General features: G+C 51.8%; 1 protein-coding gene across 1 annotated transcript in view; it reads right to left on the bottom strand.

Annotated features, from left to right (window-relative positions):
* PTGES (prostaglandin E synthase) overlaps positions 1–18,614 on the bottom strand; it is a 377,050-nt gene that overhangs the window by 12,318 nt on the left and 346,118 nt on the right. The window contains exons 2-3 of the mRNA XM_063316090.1: positions 4,669–4,829; positions 148–230 (exon numbers count right to left, since the gene is read on the bottom strand). Coding sequence (XP_063172160.1) covers positions 148–230; positions 4,669–4,773 — 188 coding nt within the window. The 5' untranslated portion in view covers positions 4,774–4,829. The remainder of the gene's footprint in view (positions 1–147; positions 231–4,668; positions 4,830–18,614) is intronic.

Here is an 18,614-nt window from a genome sequence, read left to right on the forward strand (position 1 = left end):
AGAACATGAGAAGAAGGATATTCAGACTTGCAAGATTCCGTCACTATAGCCATTCTGATCAAAGTAGTTGTAGGCCCACGGGGTGTCTGTTTCTTGGTCTGGTCTACCTTGCAGGGCGGACCATGGCTGGCCCCTGAGATGACCTACCTGAGACACCTTTGCACATCGGGGTCTTCTCTGTAGAACTCCAGGCCACCATGTCTCAGAGCATCCTCAGGATTCGCAAATGCCTGGAAGAAACCAGAAAGAGAACACAATGAATGTTGCAGGAGAAGTCCACCTCTCATTCCTATGGTGCAATTGGTGGTGGTGAATCAGGACCCAGCCAGGAGATCTCCAGGCTTGTCTTCTCTAAGTTGCTTCTGCCCTTCTAGTACACAACTTTAATGTCGTATGAAGCCGTAACAACCTCATTAACACCTGGTTGAGGAAGTGGCTGTGATGGGTGGGGCTCCTTTGGCCAGACCAAACACGCTGGTTGAGATGTGAAGCAGCCAGAAGAATTTGGGGCCAGTTCCAATGGTGGTGGTGGGGAGAAGGAAGGAAGAAGGCTTTGCTTCATTGCTTCATTCTCCTCCTTGGAAAGAGATCTCCTGCAGAAAGCTAGTGTGTTGGAGAGAAGCAGATGTACTCAATGGTACTCTATCAATTGATCGCTATATTTTAGTGTTAAGTTTGGTTTTCTTTTTTTTAATCCATTCAATCATGTCCAATTCTCGGAGACTGCCTAGACAAGTCCCTGCAGTTTTCTTGGCAAGACTTCAGAAGGGGTTTGCCATTGCCTCCTTCCCGGGGCTGAGAGCACCCGACTGGCCCAAGGTCACCCAGCTGGCTTCGTGCCCACGGTGGGACCAGACTCCCCAGTTTCTAAGTTTGGTATTTCATTGCAAGCTAAGTTTGCAATTACAGATACATGCTTTGCATTTTGTTTTATGCTAGGGGAGCTATCAATTTAAAAATAATACGTTTAATAGGGGGAGCCCCGCCCACAGCAATCCTTTGCAAAAACCAAGACTATTTTGCCCACTTTTTACCTAGTTTCAAAGCTTGCAGCGGGCGATTTGAGAAAACCTGGATCAGATTGTATGCTATTCCCTCTGGCAGGCTAGATTACAAGTCCCGTCATCCCCAGCTGGCCCATCCAGGGTCTCAGCTGGCATTACCAGAAGTGGCATAGAGTTTTTCAGGCAACTTGTTTGCGGTTTAAAACCCAAATCAGTCTCAGTTGGCAGATTTTTCAGCATCCGGTTGCATAGGAAGAACACGTCGCTGTATCTCCAGCGTTTTCTCCCCACAACAAAAAAGGCTTCCGTTTTTCTACCTCATTCTCGTTGTGCTTGAGAATTACTTTCTGCTTTCTCATTTCTGGTGGGTGGTGCTTGGGAGCCGGATTCATTGCTGTTAGGGGCCTAGGGGCAACTTCCAGTGTTGTGGGGGTGGGTAACAACTCTTTCCAGTGCTCTGAAGCCCCGTTGACTGCCCCGTTGGACCAAATTTCCAGAAGTGGGACCAAATTTTCCTCCAGATGCCTTTGCCTTGGAGCACATGAAACACACCCTAAGAAGTTGCAGGCCTCCAAAGAAAGGGCTGGGCAAGGAAAGATCTAGGTCCTTTCATCACTAACTAAGCTGAAGGGTGTCATCAAACTATGGAGTTGGGACCCCAGAGATCCTCTAGCCCAACCCTCTGCAGTGTGCAGGATAACCAATTAAACCAACCTAGAGAGGGTGGTCCAGCTTCCTTTTAAAAACCTCCAGGGATGGAGGACCCACCACCACCAACTCTCTTTCCCTTGAATAATTGAATGAAAATAATAATAATAATAATAATAATAATAATAATAAGGCCCATTTTGCTGCCCCCCTTCTCAGCAGTGAGCCAGAGAAATGGGAATGCTGGCCAGCAAATTAGCTTCTTGCAGTTAGAGAGTTTGCCCTTCTCCCCAGTGTGGCAAAAAACACCATTCTTCATGAGTTCCCTGTAATTAGGCAGACATTTCAGAAATGCACTCAAGAGGAGAAGCCAGGCTTTCCTTCCAAGATAAACAGCTTCTTCGGCCTGCCGTCAAAGCTTCATCGGATTATGAATTCTGCAAAGGCAGGCTGGTTGTTTATTCTCTGCTGCTCCATTCCAGTTCCATTAAGGGTTATCTGCCTCTCTGCAAACTGGCTTATATTTCGCAGCCCCTCGACAACACGCAGAGCCCTTCCTTTTTGCACAGCCCTCCAATCTTGTAGTCCTCTTTTCTATCCCTTTATGTGAAAAACAGCTGCTTCGTATTTAAAAAAAAAAGCAGGATTGTGAAAGCATTTACGCAAGCCATTCCCTTCAAACTTTTCCCAGAAAACTATTTGAACATTCCCCCCCTTTCATCACCTAAAAAAGCCCAAAATTGAAATAGTAGAGAATCCCCAGGAATCAATGATTTTTTTTGTACATCAACAAAGGTAGGAGAATCTTGGTGGTAAGGTTTAAATTTTAAATTTAATATTAGGACTATGTTTACACCAATGTTGCCCAAGAGTTAACACTGTTATATTCTGAAAGGCTTATTTTTTCCCTTTCAAATCAATCCATCATGTTTCTAGTCCTTATTGCTGCAACCTAAGTTTCCAGGGATAAAGGCTGCCAGGACAGGGTTTCACTAATCTCACTAAGCTGAAATATGGTTGATTTTCTAGCTGATGAAATCAGCTCAGCCAGGTGTGGTTTAAACAGCCACAGTGAAGCAAATCATGGCTTTGTATGATGAATGAAAGTTAATGGTGATGGATATATCCCCCAGCTGAAAGTGATACCTCCACGCCCACCTTATTGGAAAAATGACGCTTTTTCAACAAGGAGTTGATTGGTTTGGAGTTTTTTTTATTATTTTTGTTTTGCAGCAATCTGGACTAAGTAATAAAGTTATTTTATCTTCCTTTGCACTGCATCTTCCTGAACAATGCAAAACTGAAGGCAGAGGGACTTGAATAATGGAAGAAATACTGTCTTTCAGAGTAATATTCCCAAAGTGAAGCTGCAGCGGCTGCAAGGCTCAGGTACCCCTGAAAAACACCCCCCCCCCATTTCCCACTGAAAGCTATTGTCCGGCTCCTACAACAAGCCTAAGTTTTGTTAACCATAGTTCGCTGACTGAGCCACAACTGGCCAGGTGGAATGCGCTAGGCATGAAGAAGCAAATCACACTGTGGCTTGGCCTGAGCTGTACAGGAAGTTACTGGCTGACAATTGGCACCCCAAAGTGTGTGTGTGTGTGTGTTGAGGGGGGTCCGATTCTGTACATCCATCCGCTCTATGCGTTTAACAAAACCTATAAAACTGAAATTGGTACCTAGAGAAGAGGGGATCACCTTCTGGGTTTAATGATCTTGGAATCCCCCAGGCTGGATTTAGATATTTCAGTCCCAAATGCCAAATTGCCCATTTAAACAGGAAAATACTGTTCACCCATGCTTAAATCCAAATACGAGCAAGTTTCTAACCCTACAGAATCCCTCCATGCGGTATGCCATGGTGTTACGCTCCTTCCCTTCCATTTAATCCCCAAACACAGTGTTTAAAAAGGCGATTTGATTTCATTTATGTGCCGACATCGTTACAAATGTGAAGGCTCTTTAATTCTTGGGATCTGGTCTCGTCCAGCTTCGCTCTGGTTTCAAATCATTACACGCATCAATACCATTTTAACAGGAAATACGATCACTGAGAACTTGAAAACAATGCTGAGCTATCTTCCTTAAAGATGGAATTTGGCAACTCATAATAAAGACTTTTGGTTCTATCCAGGTTGCAAAGAAGGGAATTTAATGTAAATGGAAAGAAGCATATCCTTTTAAGGAACGGATTCATGACAGACATCCTCTCTCTGTTTTTGAAAAGTCTTTGGGTTTTGAAAATGAGAATATACTTGAATGGGTTTCCATATGTGTCTGGTCTAAATGATAAGCTTAAGGGCTGCATTCATTTCATATTGATACCAATGGATGTTACATGGATTTTTACTCTGTTTTTGCATCCTTTATTTTAATCACCATAATATATCCAGGTTTTTTCCCTTCGCTGTATTAACACTATATTTTTTTTTTCTGTTGTTCTGGTGGTGTAGTTTTCTGCATAAAATACAAAATATTTTAAATAATCCTCCTACTCAGTGGAGAAATATTGTCTTAATTTTCAAACATTGTACACACCGTTTGGCTCACACCGGCCACCAGTACTTAGTTCCAATAAAGACAAGCTCACATTGTTCAGGTCCTCAGCCATCCTACCGTCGTGGCAAAAGGTAACTTTTTCCAAAAACGGTTTCAAGTTCTTACAAGAAAATTTATTTTATTTTATTTTGTTTATTTATTTGATTTCTATAGCTGCCCATGTCGACAAGTGACTCTGGGTGGCTACATGATGCAACCCAGTCAATCTAATTTCCCCCAGGTACCGAATCACATTCCCTTTAATTGCACGTTACAAATTGCACTATGCAGCACACTGTGCTAAAAACAGTCATGTTTTCCTAAAAAAAGTTTTGTCCAACTTACGATGCTGGGACAGGAAAGCCACAGAGTTGTTCCTGCAGCTGGGCATTAGGAAGGAGCTCTCTCTTTCAAAGAATTCACGGGGAAAGGGACCGTCCTTCTGCCCCCCTCCAAACTGCCAGCTTCAGCTTACCTTTTTCCGAAGTCTCACTTGTCCCGTAATGATGGCCACCGCGTACATTTTCAGGATCAGGAGCGTGGCAAAGAAAACGAAAGACGCAAAGACTTCATTCTCCATGATTTTGGCAAGCTGGAGACAGCTGTTTCTTTAAGAGCTCTTGAATGTGATATAGCCTGGCAATAAAGAAGGGGGTGGATCTGTTTGCAGTGATCAGCCTCCATCGCAAGCAGGGACTGTCGCCACTTACATCCTCTCCAAGCCACTCAGAGAGCGGGTTCATATAACACACTAAAGCATCTTGGCTTCACGGTGGCTTGTTGGCTGGGCTTGTGCGAGAGGCCCAGCCAAATCCTATCCACTACAGTCAAATTGGGTTTATACTGGCACCCTGAACCATGGGATGGTTTGTTTAGCTGACCTAGCTCCTGTGGGGTGGACAGCAACAGCCAAACCATCAGTTACAGTTTATCGTGGTTTCGTACAACGTGCACACCCAGAAAGGTTTGATATTGTGCTAAACCAGGGTTTGCTGAAGTGTGCATCTTAATAGGTCAAGGTTGCCTGCAATTTGGCCCAAGTTACCCCCTGTGAGTTTTCAAAGCACCATAGCTGCATTCACCCACCCTATTAATGCACAATGTGGGTATCCAGCTGTAGACTTCCACAATTTTGGAATGGAGGGACAGGTTTTCAGAACAACAGTTACTTTCCACCAAATTAGGGGACCTTCAAAGAGGTAAGAAGAAGAAACTCAAATTAAATCTTCTCCACGGTGAAGGACAGGGAAGCTCCTGGCTTCACAATTCAGTTTCCTTGAACCCCGCCCCTTGTTCGATTCACACAACATGCCGAACCAGGTCAACACAAGCCGGAGTGGCTGCGTGTTGAGCTTGTCTGGCTTAACCTTCATTTGTTTATTTGGATTTTTTTGCAGTGTGGGATTATGTATAGCCCTAGTCTAGGTTCTTTTATGATTCCACTTTATGGGCTGAATTCAAAGGAGTTAATTTCACAATCAGGTTTTATGGGGAAAGAGCCACTGCATGGCCTCATTTCTGCAGGCAATCCGGGGCCAGCACCTTCCACAGTAGCTTACTGGAAACAACATGCAGAAACTGAGAAGGGTAATGAAAAAAAAAAATGCCCGGTGCCATCTCTGTTTCTGCCTATTCAACTTTGCTTTGCTTGTTCAGACATGTCATTGTACTCCCTTAGTAAAAGCAACATCAGAAACCACAGATTCAATTGTTTGCAAGGTTGGAGAGCACCCTCAGGTACACACCTTTTCCCATCAATATCAGGTATCTTCCTTCCTTCTCTCTCTCTCTCCCTCTCCCCCTCTGTCATGTTCACCATTCCAATGTTGCCGGTACATCGTAACATTTTGCATGTCATTTGGCTGATGCGTGTTTCGTCTGGGAGGGGAGGAGGATTCCGTCTCGTGGGATTGTTGTATGTTAGCAGCTGGATTGGAATGTGTTTGGGTTATCTCGGGTGTTCAAGGTTCCTTTCCCAGGACATCAGCAGAAACGGTTACCAGCACCTGGGGGGGGGGGGGAGTTTGCAACGGCCGGGCGAGGGGAGGGATTACGTTTGAGCCGAGGGTTTTTAGTTTGTATTTGGCGCACTTTTGCTCATTCTCAGCTTTCTCTGTATTTGCATACTATTCTTTAATAAATCAGATATCATTAAGTTCCTGCTTGTGAGTCTGAGTCTATTAGGGTAGGCAATCCTTACATAAAGCTGAGAATCTCAAAAAATTTACCGTTAGCCCCTTTCCAGATTTATTTTGTGAGGGAGAAATGCTAGCGATGAACAAACCAAATCCCCAAACCACGGAAAGCAAGGAATCGAGCGAGGGGGAACCCGATTCCACGGTGATAAGAACAGAGAGGGTCCCTACTCGGGAACTCTCAGAAATTCGGGAGGTGTCGAGCTCCAGCCCGGGGGAAGAGGAGGTTGGAGGTAAAAGAGCCCCTGAACCGACCGGCGAGTCACCAGGAGAGCTGATCACCTGGGATGAAACACAGGGACCCCTACCAGGGATGTCCAAAACGTCTTGGAAACAGCGGTACCCGAGTTCCCCAACTGTGGTGAGGCAGGAGGGAAAGGAGGATTCCCAAACCCCTGACCGTATAAGACTGGTGGAGGCCAAATTGGAGTCAGTAGAATTTATGCTTCAGAAAATATCAATGGACTGGGGTCCTCGGGAGAGGAGGAGAGAGGAGTCTAGTAATAGGCATTCGTCCCCTTCTTCGCCCCCACCTTCTTCGGAGGAAAGGAGTAGGACCCGGCGCAGAGAGGAGGCAAGGGTGCCAAGGGTGAGGATTTCAAGGTCCCCTCCTCAAGAGCGGAGATCCCTGGGAGCTAAAAGAAAGTCCGACTGCCCAGCTGTGGCGAAGGGACCGCCCGGAGTGGGGGTTAAGGACTTTACTGTTAAATTTGACAGAGATCCAACTAAGCTATCGTTCTTCCTTACCAATGCAAGGAGTTGGTATTTTCGTATTTTCGTTCAGAAAGAGCCAAGATTAATGCCATTGCCACTAAGCTCAAGGGGCGGGCTGCCGATTGGTATGTGCAGTTATGTCAATCGGATGCCCCTGAGCTGGAGGAGTTCAAAGAATTCCTGTGGGCGTTGAAGCTACACTTTGAAGACACGTTAGCTAAAGAAAGGGCAAAATGGGCGCTGAGGGAGCTTAGCCAGGGGCCACGATCGGTAGCAGACTATGCTCTGGAATTTAAGGCTCTGGCTGGGAAGGTTGAGGATTGGTCCCAATCCACATTAATAGAACTTTTTAAGGACGGTCTGAACATGGAGGTCCTGAGGTGGTTGCTCGGTAGGGACGACCCAGATACCCTGTATGAATGGATACAGTTGGCAGGGAAGGCTGAGCATGCCCATGAAACCTTCGCTCACAGGAAGGTGATGAGATATTCCGGGCTCAGCAAGGGTTCCCGCCCTGCTGCTTCCCCCCCCTGGAAAGTCCGGTCAACGTGCCTGGGAGGAGGAGAGGGAGCGCCGCTATGCGAAAGGGCAGTGCCTCCGATGTGGAAAGGAAGGTCACCGAGCGGCGGCGTGCCTGAAGGGCAAGACCGATGATCGTTCGGGGAAGCCGACGGGGAAATCTCCCTCCATACCCAGGAAAATGAAGGCAGCCATGGCTGAAACTGAAGTGGAGGAGGTTCTTTACTTCGGGGGCGAGGGGGAGCCCGATCTATACCAGCCGGCGGGAAACGCCAGCCACCTGCTCTAAGGAGCGCCTGTGGGCAGGTGGTGGAGGATGGGTGCGAACATGTTTCGGTGAGTGCCAACTATCCCACACTGAACGTGAAAGTGAAGTTAGGCTCCCGCACAAGAACCGTTGAAGTTTGGGCATTGATCGATTCGGGGTGTTCGTGTTGCTTGATGCACCCTGATGTGGTGGCTGCTTTGGAGTTACCCAGCTTTCCACTGTAACGTCCCATGATTTTCACCCAGCTGGATGGTTCCACAGCAGGGGGGAAACCGGTCACACATTTCACGGGCATGGTGGCGTTGCAAATGGGCAGCCACCATGAGGGGCTGCCGTTTGTGGTGGTGCCTGTGGGGCATCCCTTAGTCATTCTGGGGATTCCTTGGTTGGTCCAACAAAACCCCTATATAAATTGGGTGCACAGGACTTTGACTTTTGGGGATGGTTTCTATCAAGCCCCTGGGGAGGACGACGCTCTGGAGGCTGCAGTGGGGAGGGCGGCGGCAGCAACCCCACATTTCGCTGTCACACCACTGGAGGGCTTGCCGGAGCAATACCAAAGCTTTGCGGACGTGTTTGGTGAAAAAGAAGCGGACCAACTCCCACCCCATCGAAAAACTGACTGTGCGATAGAGTTGGTCCCCGACACTCAACTGCCCAAACCAAAAATTTATGCCATGACTCAAAAGGAACTGGCAGCATTGAGGGAGTTTGTGGACAAAAACTTGGCCAGGGGTTTTATTGAACCAGCAAATTCGCCAGTGGGCGTCCCCGTCTTGTTTCGAGTGAAGAAGGATGGGACATTGAGACTTTGTACAGATTACCGCGGATTAAATGCGGTCTCAATATTAAACAAATACCCTCTGCCGTTAATAAAAGACATGTTAGCACATCTGGCTAAGGGGAAAATCTTCTCTAAGCTGGATTTGCGGGAAGCCTATTTCCGCATCCACATACAGGAGGGGGATGAATGGAAGACTGCTTTCAATTGTTCACTGGGTTCTTTTCAACATAAAGTTTTGCCTTTTGGGTTGGCGGGGGCACCAGGGGTGTTCATGTGTCATGAGTGCCGTTGAGCTGAAGTCATCAGCGCAATGGCACACATGACAATAGCAAGGAAACAGGGGAAGGGGCTCAAGATAAGTAGCCATCAACCCATAACGACTAACGGTCAAGAAACAATAGCTAAACGGATCACGGAACACACCCAAGCCATCAGCGCCAATACAACGGGGATCGCCCAGCTGAAAGCAATCACCGGAGGAATAGAGAAACCGATGATGGGCGATCCCGGAACGCCAGCGGGGCCTCGCAACCCCTCACCCACCGGCAGGGCAACGTATTGGACAAAGGGGGGTGACGTGACCGCGAGTGAGGGGGCGCTGACCGGCGCGGGGTATTTAAACCCCGCACCGGCGCGCTCCTGTCACTCTCAGCTTTTTTCCCGATGCTGTACCCACGCTATGAATAAACCAGAGCCTGTTCCACCGAGTCAGTGTCTGAGCATTATTCAGGGGTAGGCAGCGCATGACATAAAGCTGAGAGTCATAAACTCAGCCTCGCCGAGCCCCACCGGACGACAACGAGCCGCGGGAGGAATAGACGGCGAGAAGACCAGAAAGATGAAGCCGGAGCGACGCGGACAAGGAGGGCGAGCCGCACGGCAAGAAACAGAGGAGGACCGACCGAGGCCAGAGGCACCGCGGACTCCCGGAGCCATGGACGCCCACCCGACCCGACCCGAGCCTCCGCTCCAACCCCAAGGGGAGATGGCGACGGAGGCAACCCGACCGCGGGAAGGAGCAACATACCTTCCGAAACCAGCGGAGGACCCCGCGCCCCACATCGCACCCCAGCAACGGGCGTGGAGTGACAGCCCAACGGCGGTCAGCACGGAGGAGGACGACGGAAACACCCAGCAGACGGCGGAGGAAGCAGACCAACGGCAGAGGGAGGCTGAACCCCGCCGGCAACCCACCCCCGCCGACACACCGACGGAACCGGCCCCAGCGGCGGCGCGGACCGTGGACGAGGAAGCACGAGCTGAACTCGCGGCCATGCGGGCCCAACTGGAGGAACTCCGGACCATGCTTCAGTCGCTCATGCCCCCCGCGCCGCCCAACGACGTCCCCGCACAGGCCCACACCCCGAGCGAAGCACCGAACCCCCACGGGCCAGCTGAAGGTCAGCAGACGGCCCAGGCGGACGACACCACAGGCCGGGAAGCGGGAGGAAGGGCCGCGCAAAACGCCCGGGCCCCAAAGGACTTCCCCATCTTCTTCGATGGGAACCCCACGAAACTGTCGTTTTTTATAACGAACGCCAGGGAGTTCATGGGGAGGCACGGACACTCCTACGACTCCGAAGCGGACAAGATCGCCGCCGTGGCGATCAAATTACAAGACAGGGCGGCGGACTGGTACGTCCAACTGTACGAGTCCAGCTCCCCCGCCCTCGCCAACTTCCCCGCCTTCATCAATGAGATGAAAAACTACTTCGAAGACCCCCTAGCCAAAGTGAGGGCGAAAAGCGCACTCCAAAGACTTAAACAGGGCACACGCACTGTCCCAGACTACGCCCTGGAGTTCAAAGCCCTCGCGGGGAAGGTCAGCGACTGGTCCGAGACCACCCTGCTGGAAATGTTCAAAAGGGGGCTCAACCGCGACGTACTCCAATGGGCCCTCTACCGCGACGACCCAGAAACGCTGCACGGGTGGATCCACCTCGCGGGGAAAGCCGAACACGCGCACCGCACCTTCCTCATGACAACCACGGAAGACACAAACTATACCTGCAAAAAGGTACCCGCACCACACGTGGGGACGGCCGGCCCCATATACCCAAAGAAGAAATTCAATCGGGAGCCCTGCGGGAAGTGTGGCAAACTAGGGCACAAGACGGCGGATTGCTTTGCCAACCGACCGCCGACCAGTGCGCCTAAACCCACCCCGAAAATTAGCCCCAAACCACCTAACCCGGGGCCGCCCCCTCACCGCCGAATGACCGTGGCCACAGCGACACCAGAGGAAGGCTGGGACGCCTACTGGGGGGAAGAGGACAACGTAGACCCCGACCAGCCGGCGGGAAAAGCTCCCCGCCTGCCCTGAAACGCGTTGCGAGGCAGGCGGTGGGACAGCAGCGCGGACCACCTCGACGGAACGGCGAAAGCCCCGTAATAATGGCGGCAATTAAACTCTCTACCGGCAACGGAGCCACCACGGCCGCGGCACTAGTGGACTCGGGGTGTTCAAAAAACCTCATCCACCCCGACCTAGTCGCCAAACTCGACCTCCGCTGCTTCCCCCTCCCCACGCCGCTGGCATTCCACCAGCTGGACGGCTCTACAGCAGGAGGGAAACCAGCTACGCTGCAAACCGAGCTGGTCACCCTGCAAATGGGCACTCACACCGAACGCACATCGTTCGTCGTCACTCACATCGGACGGCCCATCGCAGTCCTGGGGATGCCATGGCTCGCGACAAACAACCCGCGCATCAACTGGGAGACCCGCACCTTCACATTCGGCGACGGCGAGTATCGGGCACCAGTTCCAGCGGGCAGAACCAACCCCACTGTGGGACGAGCGGAGGTGACTACACAGGACAACGGCGCTACCATAGCAGACCTACCGGAACAATACGCCGACTTCTCCGAGGTCTTCGGAGAGGCGGAAGCTGACCAACTACCCCCCCACCGCAAGACGGATTGCCGGATCGACCTGCTGCCCGACGTCCCCTTACCTAGACCAAAGATCTACTCGATGACCCCGAAGGAGATGGCAACCCTCCGGGAGTTCATCGATAAAAACCTAGACAGGGGATTCATAGAGCCAGCATGCTCACCGGTCGGAGCCCCCGTCTTATTCCGGGAGAAGAAAGACGGCACCCTACGGCTCTGCACCGACTACCGGGGCCTAAACGCGGCTTCCCTGTCCAACAAATACCCCTTACCCCTGGTGAAGGACATGCTCGCCCACCTGTCCACGGGCAAAGTCTTTTCCAAATTGGACCTTCGCGAGGCGTACTATCGCATCCGAATCAGGGAGGGGGACGAATGGAAGACTGCGTTCAACTGCCCCCTAGGTGCCTTCCAGTACAAAGTGCTGCCGTTCGGACTCGCGGGGGCCCCTGGGGTGTTTATGCAGCTCATCAATGAGGTACTGCATGAACACCTGTTCAAAGGGGTCCTTGTCTACATCGACGACGTCCTTATCTACACAAAAACGCACGAGGAACATGTGACCCTAGTCAGGCAAGTCCTCGACAAGCTCAGAAGGGCGCAGCTCTACGCCAAGCCTACAAAGTGCGAATTTCATAAAGCGCGCCTAGACTACCTGGGGTACCGAATCTCCGGGGACGGCATTGAAATGGACCCCGCAAAAGTCGAGGCGGTGCTAAACTGGGAGCGCCCCCGCAACAGACGCCAACTCCAGAGCTTCCTCGGCTTCGCGAATTTTTACAGGTCATTCGCCCGGGGGTTCGCAGAGATAGCCCTCCCCCTAACGGACCTCCTCAAAACCAAAGGGGTGGGGGACACCCGACGCGCCAAGAACCCGGGCACAGTGTTGAATTGGACTCCCGCGTGCCAGACTGCATTCAACAAGCTGAAAGCGCTGTTCACCACGGAGCCAATCCTCGCGCACCCGGACCCAGAACGGCCGTTCGTGGTCCAAGCCGACGCCTCAGACTTCTCCCTGGGGGCCATCCTACTCCAAAAGGACCCCACGGGACTCCTGAAACCATGCGCCTACCTGTCAAGGAAGTTTTCCGAGACAGAAAGGCGATGGCACGTCTGGGAGAAAGAAGCCTTCGTGGTAAAATCGGCGCTAGAAACATGGCGACACCTACTCGAGGGAGCCACCCAACCATTCGAGGTCTGGACCGACCACCGGAACCTCGAGGCCCTACGAACGCCCAGACGCCTTAGCCCAAAACAGGTCCGATGGGCCCAATTCTTCAGCCGCTTTAATTTCCAGCTGAAGTTCTTGCCGGGCAAAAAGAACTTCCTGGCCGACGCCCTCTCCTGACTGCCCCAAGACGAAGAGCCCGCCCCAGACACCATTGGGATGGTCCTATCCGCCTCGCAACTGGGGATGGCCGTGACCACCCGAAGCGGCGCCCGGAGACAGCTCGACTCTACGGCGCAACCGACGGCGGGACAACCGGCGACCAGACGAAGCCAACCGCAACTACCAGGGGGAATACGCACGGACATCGCCGCCGCCCTCAAAACCGACCCCTGGTTCCTGGCAAACCCCGACAAGGTAACGATGGCACAGGACCTGGCATGGGGGGAAGGCAGAATCTATGTCCCGGACTCGCAACGCCAAGCGATCTTGCATAGGTCACACGACGCCAAGCAAGCGGGACACTTTGGGTTCCTCAAGACCCTACACCTAACACGGCGTCAATTCTGGTGGCCCGCGCTCAGGCGAGACGTGAAAGCATACGTAGCGTCCTGCCCAACGTGCGCTAGGGCCAAACGGGCACCAGGCAAACCCGCGGGGCTATTACAACGGGTGGCAGAACCCTCCCGCCCATGGGAGGAAATCTCTATGGATTTTATAGTGGACCTCCCACCCAGCCAGAAGAAAACGGCCATTTGGGTGGTGAAGGATTACTTCTCAAAACAGGCCCACTTCATCCCCTGCACGTCGGTCCCGTCCGCACAACAACTAGCCAAACTCTTCCTCATCCACGTGTACAGGCTACACGGATGTCCCGCACATGTGGTGACCGACAGGGGCACACAGTTCACCTCTAAATTCTGGCGGGCCTTCCTAAAGCTGACGGGGACCCAACAGGCCCTATCCACTGCCTGGCACCCCCAGACGGACGGAGCCACAGAGGTCCTCAATGCCACCCTAGAGCAATTCATACGCTCATATACCAACTATCACCAAGACGACTGGGCTGAACTGCTCCCGTTCGCCGAAGTCGCATACAACAACGCCGTCCACACGAGCACGGGGAAAACTCCGTTCGAGGTAGTCTCGGGGCGCGACTTTGTCCCCATACCGGAGCTACCTCAACCCCCGGAACCCCAGGTGGACGCTAGCGATTGGGGACGGAAGATCGCGGAATCATGGCCAATAATCACGGCGGCGCTGAAGGATGCACAGGCAGCCTACAAAGAGCAGGCCGACAAGCACCGGCGCCAACAACCGACGTTCCAGGCGGGGGATATGGTCTACCTATCCACCAAATTCCTAAAGTCCCCCCAACCCTCGAAAAAACTGGGGCCTAAGTACATCGGGCCGTTCCGAGTCACGCAAATAGTGAACCCGGTGGCAATACGCTTGGACCTGCCACACAACCTACGGAGACTCCACCCGGTGTTCCACACCAGCCTCCTGAAACCGGCAACCACCTCCCGATGGCACCCAAGCACGCCACAGCCCTCACCGGTGATGATCGACGGGCAACATCACTTCGACGTAAGGGACATACTCGACTCCCGCAAGCAACGAGGAGCCCTACACTATTTGGTCAGGTGGAAACACTTCCCCCACCCGGAATGGGTGGCGGCGCACAACGTTAACGCACCTGGCCTGACCCGGGCTTTTCACCGGGCATACCCCGACAAGCCAAAACCAAGGTTAGCAAGCCGTCCCCTGCAAAACCCCTCCCCCGCGGGCCCCCCCCCGCCTACCGTGCCCCAAGGGAAAGGGCCCCCCCAAGCCCGCGACTTGGGTGGACACCCCCCCGGGACTCACTCCCCCCGCCCCGGGCCCACGAGGCAGTAACAAGCGTTCGCCAGCACCCTCCCCCCGCCCCGGGCCCACGGGGGAGTGGCAAGCAAGTCAACAGGGCAACCTGGGGGCAACGCCCAGGAGCACAAATAACAAAGGCGACGCACTTTAAATAAAAAAGAAGGGCCTTACCTGGAGCTGATAAGCACCCAACCAGCCACGCCTCTCTCCTCGCCGAACTGAGCCAAACAAACAGGGTGTGGCCGGAGCATGCGCACGCCAGGGCGTGACCTGGGCATGCATACTAGGACACACCCTGGGAAGGCACGTGGTAGAGGGAGGAGCAAAGGGAGGGGCGAAAACTACTCCGGCGGGAATTTCAAAAAAAAAAAAAAAAAAGTGCCGTTTGACAGCTCCACGAAAAGGAAAAAAAAAAAAAAAAAAACCAGAAAACCGGGGGGGAGCACTATTCGGACAGGGGGCAGTATGTCATGAGTGCCGTTGAGCTGAAGTCATCAGCGCAATGGCACACATGACAATAGCAAGGAAACAGGGGAAGGGGCTCAAGATAAGTAGCCATCAACCCATAACGACTAACGGTCAAGAAACAATAGCTAAACGGATCACGGAACACACCCAAGCCATCAGCGCTAATACAACGGAGATCGCCCAGCTGAAAGCAATCACCGGAGGAATAGAGAAACCGATGATGGGCGATCCCGGAACGCCAGCGGGGCCTCGCAACCCCTCACCCACCGGCAGGGCAACGTATTGGACAAAGGGGGGTGACGTGACTGCGAGTGAGGGGGCGCTGACCGGCGCGGGGTATTTAAACCCCGCACCGGCGCGCTCCTGTCACTCTCAGCTTTTTTCCCGATGCTGTACCCATGCTATGAATAAACCAGAGCCTGTTCCACCGAGTCAGTGTCTGAGCATTATTCAGGGGTAGGCAGCGCATGACATCATGCAATTGATCAATGAAGTGTTACATGAACATTTGTTCAAGGGTGTACTGGTCTATTTGGATGATGTTCTGATTTATACTGAAACGGAAGAAGAACATGAGCGCTTGGTGAAACAGGTGCTTAGCAAACTGAGAAAGGCTGAGCTCTATGCTAAGCTTTCTAAGTGTGAATTTCATCAGACTCAGCTTGACTACCTGGGGTACAGGATCTCTGACAAGGGCATTGAGATGGATCCTGCGAAGATTCAAGCCATTTTGGGGTGGGAGCGCCTGCGCACCCGCAGGCAGCTCCAAAGTTTTCTTGGGTTTTCCAACTATTACCGCCAATTCATCCAGGGGTTCACAGAAATTGCGTTGCCTCTAACTGACTTGTTACATACAAAGGGGTTGGGGGACACACGCAAGGTAAAGAACCCGGGTGCATTGCTCAATTGGACACCTGACTGCCAGTTGGCTTTCGACAAACACAAAAGCCTGTTCACTGCTGAACCCATTCTTCAACACCCTGATCCCACTAAACCCTTTCTGGTTCAAGTGGATGCTTCCGATTTCTCAATTGGAGCGCTCTTGCTGCAAGCGGATGCTGACAACCGCCTGAAGCCATGTGCGTATCTGTCCCGGAAATTTTCCAAGACGGAAAGGCGGTGGCATGTTTGGGAAAAGGAAGCTTTTGCTGTCAAGGCGGCTTTGGAGGCTTGGCGCCACCTCTTAGAGGGGGCTAAATGTCCTTTTGAGGTCTGGACTGACCATAAAAATTTGGAAGCGCTCAGCACGCCCCGTAAGCTCAGTCCTAAGCAGATCCGCTGGGTTCAATTTCTCAGTCGCTTTGACTTTAAGTTGAAGTTCATTCCAGGCAAGAAAAACTTCCTGGCTGATGCGCTTTCCTGCCTGCCCCAGGATTTGGTCCAGGCACCTGACGTTGTGGGTACGGTGTGGACAGAACCCCAGTTGGGTTTGCAAGCTGTCACACGCAGTCAAACTCATGCACAGCTGCCCCCAGCTTCAGTTTCACCGGCTGGGGGAAGGACGCCAATTCCCTCGCAATTGCAACAACAGTTTCTGCTAGAGCTGAAATCTGACACTTGGTTGCAAGCGAATAGAGACAACGTTACCTTTGACAGGGGCTTCGCTTGGAAGCAGAACCGCCTCTATGTCCCTGACAGTTTGTGAAGGGAAATTTTGATTAGGTCTCACGATGATAAAGTGGCTCGTCATTTTGGGTTTGTCAAAACCTTGCATCTGGTACGCCGCCAATTTTGGTGGCCCACATTGAGATGTGATGTAAAAAGTTATGTTGCTTCTTGTCCTGTCTGTGCCATGTCAAAACGGAAGGGGGGTAAGCCGCACGGGCTGCTGCAGCCGGTGGCCAGCCCCTCCCGTCCTTGGGAGGAGGTTTCCATGGACTTCATTGTGGATTTGCCTCCTAGTCAGAGAAAAACTGTCATTTGGGTGGTAAAGGACTATTTTTCCAAGCAAGCTCATTTCATTCCATGTGCTTCTATTCCGTCTGCTCAGCAATTGGCCCTTTTTCTAGTCCACATCTACCGGATTCACGGGAGCCCCTCCCGCTTGGTCACGGACCGCGGGACACAGTTCACTTCCCAATTTTGGAATACATTTTTGAAGCTGGTGGGCGCCAAACAGGCGTTGTCCACTGCGTCGCATCCAGAGACTGACGGGTCTACGGAGGTTCTTAATTCGACCCTGGAGCAATTTTTGAGGGCATTTGTCAACTATCAGCAGGATAATTGGGTTGATCTGCTACCTTTTGCTGAGGTGGTTTATAACAACGCCGTCCATCAGAGCACAGGGCACACTCCTTTCCATATTGTTTTTGGACGGGATTTTGTTCCCATTCCTGAGTTGCCTCAACCCCTGCTCTGCTTCTGATTGGGCTGCTCAACCGGCAGATTCGTGGCCTGTGATTCAGCGGGTGTTGGCTGGTGCCCAATCTGCCTATAAACTGCACGCTGATAAGCGACGAGCCCTTCAACCTGCTTTTAAAGTTGGTGATAAGGTCTACCTTTCCACCAAGTTCATTAAGTCCCCTCAGCCCTTGAAGAAGTTGGCTCCTAAGTTTGTTGGTCCTTTTCCCATTGTGGGAGTTGTGAACCCTGTCACGTTTAAACTGGATTTGCCACACAATCTGAAACGTTTACATCCTGTTTTTCATTGTAGTTTGCTCAAGCCTGTCAACCACTCCCACCATTGGCATCCGCAACCCCCACCTCCTGCTCCGATCATGATTGACGGACAGCAACATTTTGAAGTGAAGGAGGTCCTTGATTCTCGCTGACCTTGTGGCACCCTGCAGTACCTCATTCGGAGGAAACACTTTCCCCACCCTGAGTGGGTGTCTGCCCGTGATGTTCAATCTCCTGTTTTAGTTAGACGCTTTCATCTAGCTTATCCTCTAAAACCTGCTCCTTAGTGTTTTTTGGGGGGGGCGGTATGTCACGTTCACCGTTCCAATGTTGCTGGTACATCGTAACATTTCCCATGTCATTTGGCTGATGCGTGTTTCGTCTGGGAGGGGAGGAGGATTCCGTCTCGTGGGATTGTTGTATGTTAGCAGCTGGATTGGAATGTGCTTGGGTTATCTCGAGTGTTCAAGGTTCCTTTCCCAGGACATCAGCAGAAACGGTTACCAGCACCTGGGGGGGGGGGGAGTTTGCAATGGCAAGGCGAGGGGAGGGATTACGTTTGAGCCGAGGGTTTTTAGTTTGTATTTGGCGCACTTTTGCTCATTCTCAGCTTTCTCTGTATTTGCATACTATTCTTTAATAAATCAGATATCATTAAGTTCCTGCTTGTGAGTCTGAGTCTATTAGGGTAGGCAATCCTTACACTCTCCCTCTCTCTCTCCCCCCCCCCCCCTTGTTCTGGAAGTTCACCTGAAGACCACAGATTTCTGGCTCATACAGTATCAGCAATCCTCATAAAAGTTAATCTAGACAATGGTTGGTGAGCTAAGAGTGGGACACTTCATGTAATTCCTCTAGGCAACAGGACAACATTTTGCAGCTCCTGAAGTGTAGAATCATCAAATGATGAGTTGGCATGACAGGTT

This window comes from Candoia aspera, chromosome 16 (assembly GCF_035149785.1).
Source record: "Candoia aspera isolate rCanAsp1 chromosome 16, rCanAsp1.hap2, whole genome shotgun sequence".
Classification (NCBI taxonomy): Eukaryota; Metazoa; Chordata; class Lepidosauria; order Squamata; family Boidae; genus Candoia; species Candoia aspera.